Raw genomic sequence first — 14,429 nt, forward strand, 5'->3', positions numbered from 1 at the left:
CATAGTTTAACTGATAGCACCAGGCACACTTGAGTGACTTTAGATATATTATAAAGCACTGTGTTCTCTTCTGGGTTCTCTGGAGAAACAGACTGTATTTTAATGAGTCAGCTCCTCCATAATCATGGGGGTTTTATGCTGAGTAACTCAATCATGCTTGTACAAATCTCAATATGAAAAATTATACTCTAAATGTGGTAACAGTTACGCTTTTATTTTTCTTCCACTGGAGCACTGCAATAGTGACTGCCTTTGCTCTGACTCACAACACACTGTCTGATACCCATGCAACTCACACCACACAAGATTTAAGTAAAATGCCAAGCAAGACTTTCAATAGAAAAATGACACAGCTACTCTGCAAGGATCCCAAGGGCAGTTCAAGCACCATTAGCCCAAATCCTACCCCGGGATCAGAGAATCATAGAATGGTTAGGGTTGGAATCGGAATGAATGATACAGAGCTGCATGGACAGAACTCTTCCTCACCACATAACTTGGGGAGCAACAAAACCTCTTGTGGTGCTTGTGGCAGTGCGGGGGAAGAGCTGTTACAGGATGAGAGGTGACACACAGATGAGACCAAGATTGCAGATACAGATGAGACCGAGATTGCAGACACATAAAATTACTATCAGCAATGAGAGTACATCAACAGGATGGCAGGTGAGGTTAAGAACATCTTATCCATCTTGGCACAGGGCCCTCATGCTCCCAGGCCCTTCCAGCCCTGCAGGACCACTGGTTGCCACTCAGGATGCCCTGCAAGCTTGCTCTGTTCTCACACCCTGCTCCCCGTGTTCCCACAGACCCCTGTGTGAAATGGCATCCTTGTTCCTGAAAGGACAGAGCAGGTACTTGGGCACCAAACACCACATCAGTTTTTAGCACCTCGTAAAGCATGCTAAGGGAGCTCCCACATTTGTTACCTACTTCTATCCCTCTCCTTGTCCCCCACGTGTCTGTAGTTGTTAGCTAGTGGTTCTTGTATCCCTGAGGCTCCTATGACTACAGGAGCCCAGGAAAGCACTCCCACAGCGAAGAGGTAATCTGTGCTTCTCCTGGAATACTTGCTTGTGGTCTGCAAATTGCTAAAGGTTAAAAACACCATCTCAAGCAACAATTTATTGCTCCAGCTTCTGTGTAGAGAATATCAATGCTTCTTACATACTTTAACAGCTTCAGAACCTGCTACGTACAGGCACACTCTGCACCGAATTGCATATGCCTACATGGACATACCTTATGTTACACAGAACTAAAATGACTTACCCAAGGACTCAGGAAACGCAAGATGCAGGTGTGGAAACTGCATGTCCCCTGACTTAACCAGCAGACCAAAACATGAGCATCCCCTCTCTGGTGTTTTAAATAGGAATAGACGGTTTCGCTTCCTCTACGCAGCTGCAGTGAACCTCCTTAGTTTGGCAGTGCATTTCTCATTACCTTCCATGATGATATCAGGTTTGATTTGTTCCCCAGGGAAGGATTTTCTCCTTCCACCTCATTACCGCTCTTCTCCTTAATCTGATGTTCCTATTTGAAATGCCAGCCGGCATTTTAAGAAATGTTCTTGACAATGGTTAATTATAGAAGAGTCCATCAAACTGCACAGATACAGGTCATGTAAAGACTGCTGGGGATTTGTCCTGCTCTCAGAAGGAGCAGCTAGCATTGTCCCTGTCCTCCCAGGTTTGAAGGGGCTCCACCAGCCCACTGCCACCCGCATGTGGGGTCATTCATCTCCCCCTGCACAGCTAGACAGTCCTAATGGAAGATGAAACTGAAATACTTTGGTCATGGCAGCTTCTTATCCCTCACTGCAACTCACTTGTGAAGTGCCTGTGACCCATCAAAGTGGGAGCTAGGCTTCTTCTGATCCTTGCCTCCCAAGCACTTACAAGAGGATGAGACAGGCTGAGCTGCAGCAACTCCTGTGTCCCTCTAAAGAACAGCAATGTGCTCATAAAAATCATGCTCTCAGCACGGACACCTCCTGAGCTCAAGCCTACAAGAGGTCAACAGCAATCAGCTCTGCATGTCACTGCTGCTGCTCCTTACAGCAGCAGCTCTGCAGTTTAAGCTTCTCCCTGAAGCAGAGAAGTTTGTGCATCGTTTACTCCATCACCACGAAGATGACTTGATCCTCCCAGCCTGGTACCTGGGGCAAGAATGAGGTTTTCAGTGGCTGGGTTTCTTCCACGCACAGCTTGCTCTGCGGTGGTAGTCAGGGACTCCCCACTTTGCTCGGATGCCAGTATTACATAAAGTGCAGGACCAGAAGAACCAGGGCAAGAACAACTTTCTGTTTAAAGGAAAGGAGTGTGTATGGTGTTACGCACAACATAAACAATGACAGATCAGTCTCCGTGCAACTGCTGCACAGCCAACAGATATTTGAAAGCTATTCATTTACACGGAATGGAAGCTTATTTTGATCCTTTTCTGACCTAGCAAGGACCACAGTGGAGACAAAAACAAAGCCTTTTGCAGGAAAACCTTTTCAGAGTGAAAAGGGTGCAGTAACCATCATCTGCATCTCTTATCCCATCACAGAGGAAAAACATAATCACTTGAACCTAACATTTTAAGTATCAGTCTCGGTGACATGCAGGGTATGAGCCAATGAGTTGGAATAACTCAGAAAGTTCTAATTAAGGCAGAGTCGTTACTGTAACTTTAATTACTGTCAGCACCAGCATAGTTAGGCCTCTTGGGTAGGTGTTGACTTCTGAACATGTACTCTGTAGGGCACAGATCATCATCTGTATTTACACAGCACCTAACAACTGTGGTCTGGGTTAATCACCAGATCTCAGGGAAAACAACTCCACAGAAGTATTTCAATTATGCTACAGCAAAACAAATCCTTTGCCCTTTATGACTAGTGCAAAGCCGTCTCCCTAGAATGTCCTGGGTGCCCTCATGCCACTCCTGAGGTTTCTAACAGCTTGGTATTTCCTTCCAGATAAAAATGGTCTGCCCTTTGGAAAAAACCTGCCCTTGGTTTCAAGCACATCTCCACTATTACACACTTGCTTTGGTATAGGGTCAAAATGGAAATGCCAGTTCTGTTCACCACAGGCCTAATCCAAACCGTGCAGAGGTACGTGGTTCCTGGAAAGGCTGGGACTGCTTCCAGAGGAAACCAACTCCTTATCCTGAGTAAGCCCTGGAGAAGCCAGATACTGTTATACCCCAATCACATGAGCAAGGAGACAAAACCATTACTCTTTGCTTCAATTGATAAGCATTTGAAAAAAAGTGATTCATCCAAAATCAATGATGGGACTTCCAGTAACACAGGGGATGGCAGACATAAACAGTTACATTGCTTAACTTCACCCAGCCAGTCTGCTAAAATGCAAATGCAATCCCTTAAACAGAAATGAAACTCTTTTAAATAAATCCCTAAAGGGAAAGGAATCTGGTAATTCCCATTTGCTCACATGATACAGCCTTTGAAAATTAGCATCAGACTCTTGGCATGAATTCTCATCTCCTAGGAAACCTAAGATACAACACAAAGGATCAGATCTTCAGTTACCATAAATCAGCATTGCCCCACTGACTCCCCTCTGCACCAACCTACATGAACCATATCCCAAGTTACTGATACAAGTTTGAGAAAAATGAATTCTTTTATCTTGTAGATATTTGTTGGTGGTTGTTCACCAACAGCTCTCCTCTGGTGCTCGCTCTGTAGTCTTCTTATGAACTTAGCACGACTAAAAGTTGTGTTTCACATTAGTTTGAAAACCCAGCTCAGTTTAAACTGCTGTTCCTCCAGCTGTTTCCTTTTGTCTGACAGCCCTGTACGAACACCTTTAACTGTGCAGTACCACATCACTTCAAACTGTTTTCTAACTATTCATAGGTAACTGCTGCTTTAGAAGGAGAGACAGATGCTCGCTTTTTACCCAGCACACGCTAGCCAGGCACAGGAATGAAAAATCAAAGTATCACATCCAAATCTCACAGGGTCCATCCATGCTCTCCTGCTACCCCACACATGGTGAGGACCTCAAGGCTAATACCTCATCCAGGGAGGAATGCTTTTTTAACACCCAGGGCAATCGCTTGCTTTGTTTTCATTCCTATTTGTGTATGGGAATTGCAGGCACCAGGAAGGTTTTGTGTCCTTTTGTCTTCTAAAAAGCTTTTTACCCACATCTATGCCCACCCATAACCCACCCATCTACCTTTTACATACATATAGATGCCAAGCAGACTATCTCCTCTGCAGCCCCTGCCCAGGCAACTGGTTCACAAGCATGACTGAGACAGCTTCTGTTATTACTTCAGTAAAATATTTTGCAGAAAATAGAACCATCAGCAGAATCTACAAACAAACACTGAGCAACTCAGTGTTTATCTATCTACTCATCCATGTCAGTGCTTTGTATCAGCATGAAACATTGGTCTCCACAGTTCACACTTGCCCTTCTGAACCACAGCATAATAAAATATTTATACTTCCCCCTGAGAAGCTACATGATAGCCATCAGTCATACAGGTTTAAAACAACCAAGTGGCAGCCACTGTCCTACTATTAAACCTGCAAAACACGCTAATAGAGCTGCTTGATCATCTCCTGTGCTACTAAGCTGGGATCAAGCAAATACCCTCCTATTTAAAACAAAATCTTATACATGTAGTGCCAATGCATTCGATGGGTAAGTGCACTGTGCAGCATCAGCTGCAGCATGTCAGCCCTGCATAAACGAACCTGTCCTGCTCCACAGACAAATATCCTTTCATGTGTCGTCAGGGAGGCTACTGTGTAAGGCTAAGACTTTTGTTCAAATCTAGCTGGTTTCACAACTTGGGAAGAGTGTGCGAGGCCATAACCATCACACTCATCTCCCCTGAGGTTTAAATTAGCTGAGGTCTAGTGTCTCATTTTCAGAACTTGCCAAATGTCTACCCAAAAGAAAACCTGAACAAGTACTTTTCTATTTCACTATTATTCATCAAGTCTGTGTAAGCCCCATAAATAAACTGTAACTACTCAATGCCACCTACAAAAATGTCGGGGTTTGCAAATTCAGAGTAAAGGAAATAATTACTTAGAAATGTTTTTTACGTATTAGTCTGACTTATCTGCTCCTGATACACAGATATGTGATCAGGGTTAGAACAGTCCAATTGGGAAAACATTGGCAATGAAAAATGTCTGGTTCAAAGGCTTGCACCTGGGTTCTCCTGTGATTCTAAACCACCAAAATACTCTGAAACAAGATGTACCAAAGAGCAATTCCAAACGACATTAGAGCCACTTTACAGCACATCAACACATCTTGTTAGATCAGCAAACGCTGACTGCAAATCTGCTTCTTTAGAGAGACTCTCAAGGCACTGGTGCTTGAACTCCTTATGTTGGGATTGTCCTAACACTGTTGCAGCCTAAAATACAAGGATCTTTGTGTATCTTTCTGTGGTTTTATATTGCATTCTTTAAGATCTTACCAGCTACACTTCCCATAGTGTTTATCTGAGAACTTAAACACTTCCATGCGATACATGTGCATGTGCTCTACTTCATTTCTTCAGTTCTTCTTGGTCCTCTTTTGCATGCTGCTGTCTGGATATTTTTAAGTCAAAATACAACAGAAGTGAATCATCTGGGGTTTTTTTTTTCAGTCAATGCATCACTATCAGCATTTCCAATGCCCTTTGACTCACTCAGCAGATAGCCTATCATGAGACAGACGGAATTGCTTGTGAAATATAAATGGTTAAGGCATCAATTTCTTTGTCAGTGCATAAACCTGACTCCTGTAGGGAGTTACACCACTTGATGGGAACATTAGGCATGTATAGAGGGAGGGTTTATTGAACATGTAGAGTCAGATGGTTTGGAGGTGATGGTACCTTCTCTGTTAGTGTCAAACGTGTTAACATCACAACAGCTGAGAAATCCTGCTTCTTCCATCACTAGATTTTCTTTTATCTTTTTAAGCTTGCACTGATGATAAAACCCAACTCTCCCTGGAATTCCCCACCTCCTTCACTCTAACCCCTGATTTTTTTGAGACATTAGGCTGGAGAACTTGTTCTCCTGTGTGTGTGAATACAATGCCTGGATGAGATTTCAATTACAGGATTAAATTACACCAATGCTCCATAGCAAATGTATGGAATACTGACACCTGCCGGCAAAGGGCTTCATGTCACTCCCGGACAGGAGTTCGACCTCCACCTACAACCCAAAAGCTGACTCCCATCTCAAATGCACAACAGCCACCACAGGCAGGAACTGAGTCCAGTTATGATACCAAACATGAAGACCAAGAGCTATCCTTACATCGTGGAACAGCAGCACGAGTCTCCTGCTCCCTGAAAGCCAGTGGCTCTCAGCCAGGTCCAAAGAACTTCCCACTGTACGGGGGAAATGACAGTGTATTTTGAATCCCAGCAAAGACAGCAGGGATTAACTGTGCCAGGAAGAGAAATCTTTTGTAGCTGGAAAAGTGCTGACCTGATTTAATAGCCCACTAAGCTGGCAGAAAACCAATCCCAGGAAAAAGAAAGAAAATAAAGTAGTGATTTTGTGCCAGATTCATGAGCTGCATCTGCTTAGCAGTGACTACCGGAGATGGCTCTGGGGTTGGGAGGATAAGGAAAGCACCGAGCTGGATAAGAGCATCAGGACTGTCCCTTCTGGCACCAGCCACATGCTAGCAGGGTTCAGTCCTCTCATCAAACTGCACCTTCAATCCACATTACTTTACACAGGTTGGCAGCAGGAAAAAGCTTCCTCTCTTGCTCTTGGGATTGTCCAGGTTATGTGCACAAAGGAACTGGGATGACCTTGGTGCTGGCTTTTCCTTTCCAAAAGTGAAAATAAAGGGAGACAAAAATGTCTGCTTGTACTAATTACCGCAGGCAGAGACAGTTGCATGTTTGCATTTCCCCTGTATGAGTTTGTTGTACAGACTCACGCCATGCTCCAGAAATTAACCTAACCTCTTACTTGCTTTTGAGAGACTCCTGTCTCTAGGAAACGGTATGAAGAAACTGACAGTGCTACTGTTCATACTCAGTGTAGCAAAATCAGCCCTCTTTGAAACAAAACACTTGAGAGTTACTTGCAGTGGATTTATAGTCTTTATAGTCCTTGCCTATGTCACTTTCACTTCTCTTTAAACTTTAATTGATTACAGCAGAAGTAATCTTTTTAGTTGTTTTGCTGAGTGGAAGGGGAATGTTTTCTGCAAGAAGGCAAACATGGATGTGACACTTAAGATGATTACAAGGAAAAGCACTCTTTAAAAGCCTTAATGAACTTTATGAAAGCAAAGAGCTGTAGTGTTCCAGAGCTCTCAGTCCTCCAGGTTCACTGCAGGATAACCTGGCACAGGCGGTATTCAAATCAAACCACACTGTGTTCGCAGTTTAGTCTGCACCAAGGCAACTCGGGACATAAGACACTAAAGGGCATTACAAAGTGATGACACATAAACACATCAACTTCTGCATTTCAGAGCATTTTTTAGAAGCCTTTCAAAGAAAGAGACTCTGTGTCATCAAGCTATAGCTGTCACTGAACAGCAGCATGGTTAGAAGCTCAGCCAAAAGTCCCTGCATTCACCTAGCAAATTGGGTGCTGCCTGCTATGAAGCTGTTTCAGAGAGTTGTGGAAGCTGGTGCAGACATCAAGGGGAAGGGCAGACACCAGCTGCTGGGGAGAACAATCCCAATGCTGGTGATGGAGTCCTATGTCTTTCAACTGAAGGCTGGGATGCAGAAAAACCTGGAGGGAAACTTGTTATCACAGCTGGGTCCAACACCTGAAATATTTAATTTCCAAGCAAGCATTTTCCAACTCTACCTGTTATGGAACATGCCAGGTAGAATAATGCAAAATTTGTTACGGATTTTTAACACTGGGACAGGCATTTTTGTAATGATGCATCATTACAGGATACCTGTGTGGAAACCAGTAGAAAAGATCTGCCTGGTAAGCTGATTTGAAAGGCAGTGTCTTGGTATATACAGAAAGAATTAACATTTACAGTGCCGCTACTCATATTTCACAGTATCTCTTTACCTGGGCATAACATTTTCTCTCAGGCATCTTTTCTCCAAAATAACATCAGAGAGATTGCAAAAGAAAAGAAAGAGCGATGGCTGGGACTCTTACAGATCTAGAAAAGCTTCTATATGAGAATAAAAAAACAGACAAAGTTTGAGAGAAAAAAATACAATAGATATAATACAGCTTTAACTGAACAATGAATAATGGAAAGAAATCAAACATCCTTATTTACTTTTCATCAGAGAAGAAGGAGGTATCACTTGAACTGAAAGCAGCAGATTTATAATGAATACAAGGAACACAGTATTTCACACACTGTAGGAACATAATATGATATTAACATAATAAGGAACATAATATTTCACATTACAGCTAACTAACCAGTGCAACTCACAGCTGTCAGAAGGCAGCGGAGCCAAGGGCTCAATACAAGTAAAATGAGATGCTTAGAGCAACGTTCGGAATGCCCACAGGTAAAGAGAAACCAGAACCTGTCTGTAAGGGGATGAGCCAGGCCTGCAGCTGCTGGGAAGGAATTTCGGGTATTGCTGCATAGCTGCAAGTTGTGAGATCTGAAATGCCCAGTGCTTTGATCCTGCACTGTGTGAGGGGAAGCATCCTCTCTTCACAAGAAGACTCATCACGAGCATGTTAATGCCTCCCTTGCACTGAATTTGTTCTCCTTTGCATATCAAAATACTATGGCTCATTGTCTCCAAGCAGAAGTTCATTCCAAACTTTAAATCATTTCATTAAAAAATAAATTACATTAGGAGCTAAGCCTTGATTTTCAATTCTGTTTCATGCCATGCTCTCAGGTTTTCTTTTTTATGACCAGTGTAAAAAGATTTTAAATTATAATCTATTCCTTGACATATTTTATACTGTAAGTTTTAATCAAGTTTCCCAAAGGAGAAGAAAATCTAATAGTGCTCTCAATCACTTTACAATCTCTTTTGGGGTACTTTTGTTTTTTTCCAAAGCAGTAATATTTAACATCTCCGCTTTTCTCACACCCATGTTTCATTACATCCAGATACATTCCAATCTGCATAGATCTCATTTAAACATTTGGTTACCCCTGAGCTTTATTTACTACACATGTTTCTTCAGAATGATTAGCATCATTTTGTATGGTCCCATTGTGCCTTCATGGACAGCTACACAACACCTAATGGAGCTGAAGCAGCATATTATAACAACTCTGTGCTTCAAGACCCAACATTTTCTCCCATTTCTTATGCATCTTTTTTTGGGCAGGGGGAGCAGGGACAACCAATTATCTTTTTTTACATCCCACTTTGTTTCACAGCTGTAAATTAAACCTATTCCTCTCAAGATTGTACTGCCACCACTTCAGTCACACTCCTAAAGAACTGCGCTAAAATTTGGAATAATGAAGACTGCTGGCATCACAAGGCCATCAGTCCTGGTAGCAAATGCAGCCTCTTTGAATGTATGAATAAATAGCAGTAGTTTAAAGATGGATGAAAAAGAGCTTCTGTGGACTAAAGTGTTTCTGCAGGGCAAATCCCAGTGGCAAAGTTTAAAACAGGGCTAATGGTCACTCATACTACTTGAGGTTGCTTCAAACTGTAGCCTAGAGGTAGCCAGCATTTTCCCTGCAAGAGGATAACGCTTCCCAGCATAAATAGCCTTTATAAACCAAATACAATATATGTGAGCAAGCCGTCCCTGCCTGTTTCTGCTGTATGTTGTAATTTATGCTACAGCAAGTCTCAAAAGTGTTCTGGAAGGACACTTGGAGAGGGAGATTCAGACAGGATGGGCAAAGAGCAGAAGGATGGAAAGGAGCATCGTGTAGGCAGAGAAATTAAGCTGGGAAATGGGGTCTAGCCCAAGGATGAGGCAAGTCTAAGAAATGATCATTTCAGAGGGAACAGAGAAGAAACCGTAATGTTTGGAAAGCCAAGCAAATGAGCCTGTGTTCAGTGGGGACAGATCCTTTGCACAACTCAGGCTGGAACCAGGATCCCAAGCCTCTGCTGCTTTTCCATCAGCAAATACTGGTTAATATTTTTAAGTCATTGAACACTGTAGTGATAAAGAGCCCATACAGAAATGAAGAACTCTATTGCCATACCATAACGCATAGTAGTAAAGGCCTGCAGCTCTAACTTGAACAGAGAGAAATCAAATGACTGAGCACATACTTGTCAGCAGCATTCGCTAACAGCAAGCAGTGTTCATGTTCTGCATCTTTAGAAGAGCCAGTATCACCTCATCTGGGTTCATCTTTGAATGAGCCCAGATCCAATAGGCAAACACTATGTAGTAATGTACTTAAAGGCCAGGGCAGAATTTACACAGATAAAGAGGCCGATTTAAGTTTGTACACATAATCCCATTTGTTACATTTCTTAGGAGAGTGCCTCACAGTCCATCAGAGTAATCAGCTCCAGAGCCATAATTTGTCGTAACTCTTTATTTTTTCAGCCAAGGAAAAATATCTAGGCCAAACCCCCTCTCTCCATTACCTAGGTGAATGTTTTAAAAGTTGCCTATAATTCACTGTACACCTTCAACTACTAGTCAGTAGTTCAGTTATGAACATTTAAGTATAATATTCCCTCAGGTCCAAGACTGCTACCTGAAATTCTTCAGTCCAAAGTTGGCCACCTGCATTCCCTTCAAAGAAGCCACCTCCAAGAATTTTACCATATGGAGGTAACTTTCCAACCCATAGAATAGTTATTCTATAATTCTATGAACTCAATCCAGTCTTTTTTTTTTTTTCAGTCACAGCTTTTTACCATAGTTCTCAGAACAGGTTTAAGTAATAATACATGTCATTACAAGTTAGGAAACCTATGTCCAGCCAGCTGAATCACACCGCCTTGCTAAACCACATTGAAATTAGAACTGCTGGGGAAATGTCCTTTTAAATTTTTGTAGGAGTCATGGTAAAAAGCAAACAGGGAGCATGGTTTTATCTTATTTACTCCTTCCAAAGTTGTGCGAGGTATTTACACTCCTGTAAACAATGACTGCAACCCACCTGAAATTTCATAGAAAGTATTACCTTGGGCAAAACCTGATACCAGTGCACATTACATTTCTGATGGGCAAGGATACAAGTGGGAATTGGTACCTATTAAGAAAACATACCACTGGCTTGCTCCAGAAGTTGTCTAAATCTTTCAGTAGGTACAGCTGGAAATGAACCCAAGTCATGCACCTGCACACATCTCTACTCCAAACAAAATATCTGAACTTCTTTCACCTTTGTTCTGTTACTGTGTCCATTAGCCTAAAGAAAGCAACTGTTCATATGAGGATTACTGTCACCCATGTGCAGTAAAGATAGCAGACTTTCTGCTACCAAATCTGCAGAGATCTTTGTTTATGCCAACAAGGTGTATGTAGTGTGCTGCCAAGATGAAAATAGGTAAACCCTGATCCAACAGAAGATGGGCTGTCTTGAAGAAGAGGGTCTATTCAAAAGGAAGGGTTCACATCTATTAGACACTGCCTGAGCACTACCAAAGACTAGGAAAGTCTATGCAAAAATTATACCTACTCTAATGTTTGAGCTATTCTTCACAATAACCATGCCTGAAGTTTTAAGGACAGTGTGAATTTAAGCTTTTTGTCATGCAAAATGAATACACTCAGAAATGACATGACTTATTTATGTACCTGCAGGGTATTTCTTGGAAATTACATAGCAACTTATGCCAGCAATGGGAACATTACTAATGTAACACCGTGTTATCTCCTTATAACAATGTAAATGCCTCAGATCACCACAGTATTTGATAACATCACAGAGATAAATGTTTCATCCATGCATAATGCCAAGAATGGAGGATGGATGCAGCAGCAAGGCAATTTGCATTCCTGCAAATGTACCCAAGTTCAAAAAATATAGTAACTGACACAAAAAAATACAGCAAAAGGAATTTGAAGACACACTGAGATACAGTGGATGTTTCTGTGGGGACAAAGTCTGATTATGCAATAGTGAAACAAACCTAAACTTATTCTTTAATCTACAAAAACTGTCCAAGAATAAAGGACCAAGGTCTGACTTCCAATCCAAACCGAATTATTTCTAAATTACTTAGTACAGACTGAAACTGAGCTTCAGGCAGAACAAGTTTGATGTGGACACACACCAGTCGTTACAACTGCTCTCTTGGCATCTCTTTGTAGACTGCAGCAGCTCTTTTGGCATTGCTCTCTGCCCATAACCATATCCTAGTGCAGACAATGGAACAGCAGCTCTAGAGCTAGCCAGGTACCAAAGCTTGCTCCTCTCTTCCTCCATCATCTTCACTGCCTGGCACCTGGGCTGTCCCAACAGCTACATCTCAGTGCACTCTACACCAGGTAGTCCTTGCTCCCATCATACCTAAAACTGCTGTGTGTTTACTCTGTGATCTCTGCAACAGACTTGTTTAATTCAATGAACAGCAGTTCATCAGTAGTCGAAAAGCTTGTCCCAAGTGCCTGAACCCTGGACATTTCAAGGGTTACCTTCAAAAGCCCCTGAATCCCACCAATGTACACAAATTTTTGACAAAAATTAGGAAAAAAAGTTACAGTGCTAAATATTAAATGTGAAGAAGATGACTGTATGAAGCACTGAAATTCCTTGCTAGCTAAGAGGTCAACACAGAAATGATTCTGAAACAGGAAAGAGGTATAGATTGAAAACAAAAGAGAAACAAACACAGTTAAGTGTTCTGGGCAAAAGTACACTAGCATCCTGAAGCAAATACAGACCCAAGTTCAACCAACCAGAGTCATATAAATGTTATGTTCCTCTACTAAGCATTAAAAAGCTGGTAAGGCTGTGAGGTGTGGAAGCTGTCTGCATGGTTAATGTCCACCCAGAGAAAATTTTCCCAGACTGTGTCAAGCTTGAGTTCAACGTGAGTTTTCCATTAATGACATTAAACATTTCTTCAGATGTTTCAAGAAGATATTAATGTCTTCACGAAAAGAATGCAAATACTGAATGCAGACACAGAACTAAGTTTGTTTATAAGTTTGTAGAAGTTGGGGAATTTTAGGCTAAGAAAGACAGAGGTTATTTTGGGACTAAAAACTACATGCCTTTAGCTAGATCTAAACCAATCTTACTTTTCAACTCTATGAAGAATCCAGTGTCTGAGACAGCATTATAAAATCAAAATGTGAGAGAAGAATGATGAAAAAGATTTGTAATATTCATCCAGGCCTACAGGAAAGTCTTTTTATTTTCAGACAAAGGTCTCAGTCTGGAGAGGTGTTCTGCATGGGTAGGCCCCGTGTCAGCACTGATTTATCCATGCAATACAATTTGCAGGATCAAAGATTTCAGAGAATTCGCATGTCAGCCTACAGACATCACCTGAAAAGTTCCCCACCTTTCAGGCAGTGCAAACTGAAGTTCTCAGAGTGCATCCTAAAACTGTGAATCCCTGTGACTTTCAATAGGAGCCTAAGCCACTCCTGGCAAGCCCATCTCCTCCATGAGCCTCTATGTTATGCTTGCTAAGACTGTGCTGAAGATATCCATGTGGTGATTTCCAAGGATATCCAAGAAGCTGATTTATCTGGTGGGCTGAGTTTTTTTCAGCTGGATCAACTGTGCAGTCTTGTTCCTGCCCTGCTGACACATCACAGGGGTGGCACAGGCTAGAGAAAAACACTCAAGAGAAACAAGTATCTGCTTACATTGACTTAAGCACCTCTACAAGATGTAAAACCAAAGCGTAGCATCTCATTTCATTCTTCCTATCAGATTATTTCCTACAGGCCTCCAGGCTACTCCTGCTCAACATCTGCACAATAAGGACGAAAACACTCACCACCAGCAAGAGCTTCCTCTCGTGCACTGTCATCATCACTAGGCTGAAGAATATTCCAGGATGTCAAAGTGAGTGATGAAATGTCTTCAGCTGATGATAACTTCAGCATGTCCATGTGATTGCTGTGAGGCTTGTAACGTGGGATGAAACACTCTTTGCCTTGCTTAAAAATGTCCTTAATGATTTCTTCTGTCTGGATTTCATCTGGCATACTTAGGAAGATTGCAATTCTTTTGGATTGTTGATACTTGGGATGGCCAATCACCTACATGGGAAATTAGTGCAATCTGTTTACGAAAAGTTTATGAAAAGTACTTATTTTAATTAAACACACAACTGGAGCAAAATCTCTACTGAAAAGGGTAGAGATACAAACTACCAGGCATCATAAAAAGAAGAAATTGACTTTAGTTTCCTACTCGAACATTTCTAGTATCAGCAAAATGAAAATAGGTTAAGTTTTTGCACCTAATGAACAAAACACTGTAACACAGGTTTGGGCCAGCAAAAAAAAAAAACAACACAACAATTTAGGAGACAATCTCCTGATCCTTTAAATGTTTGTGCCA

General features: G+C 41.8%; 1 protein-coding gene across 1 annotated transcript in view; it reads right to left on the reverse strand.

The window, feature by feature from the left end:
- The window catches only part of MTHFS (5,10-methenyltetrahydrofolate synthetase (5-formyltetrahydrofolate cyclo-ligase)), a 16,934-nt gene extending 2,813 nt beyond the window's left edge, over positions 1-14,121 (reverse strand). The window contains exon 1 of the mRNA XM_010015787.1: positions 13,861-14,121. Coding sequence (XP_010014089.1) covers positions 13,861-14,071 — 211 coding nt within the window. The 5' untranslated portion in view covers positions 14,072-14,121. The remainder of the gene's footprint in view (positions 1-13,860) is intronic.
- Positions 14,122-14,429: the final 308 nt, after the last annotated feature.

Source organism: Nestor notabilis, unplaced genomic scaffold (genome assembly GCF_000696875.1).
Source record: "Nestor notabilis isolate BGI_N333 unplaced genomic scaffold, ASM69687v1 scaffold266, whole genome shotgun sequence".
In the NCBI taxonomy this organism is placed as follows: domain Eukaryota; kingdom Metazoa; phylum Chordata; class Aves; order Psittaciformes; family Psittacidae; genus Nestor; species Nestor notabilis.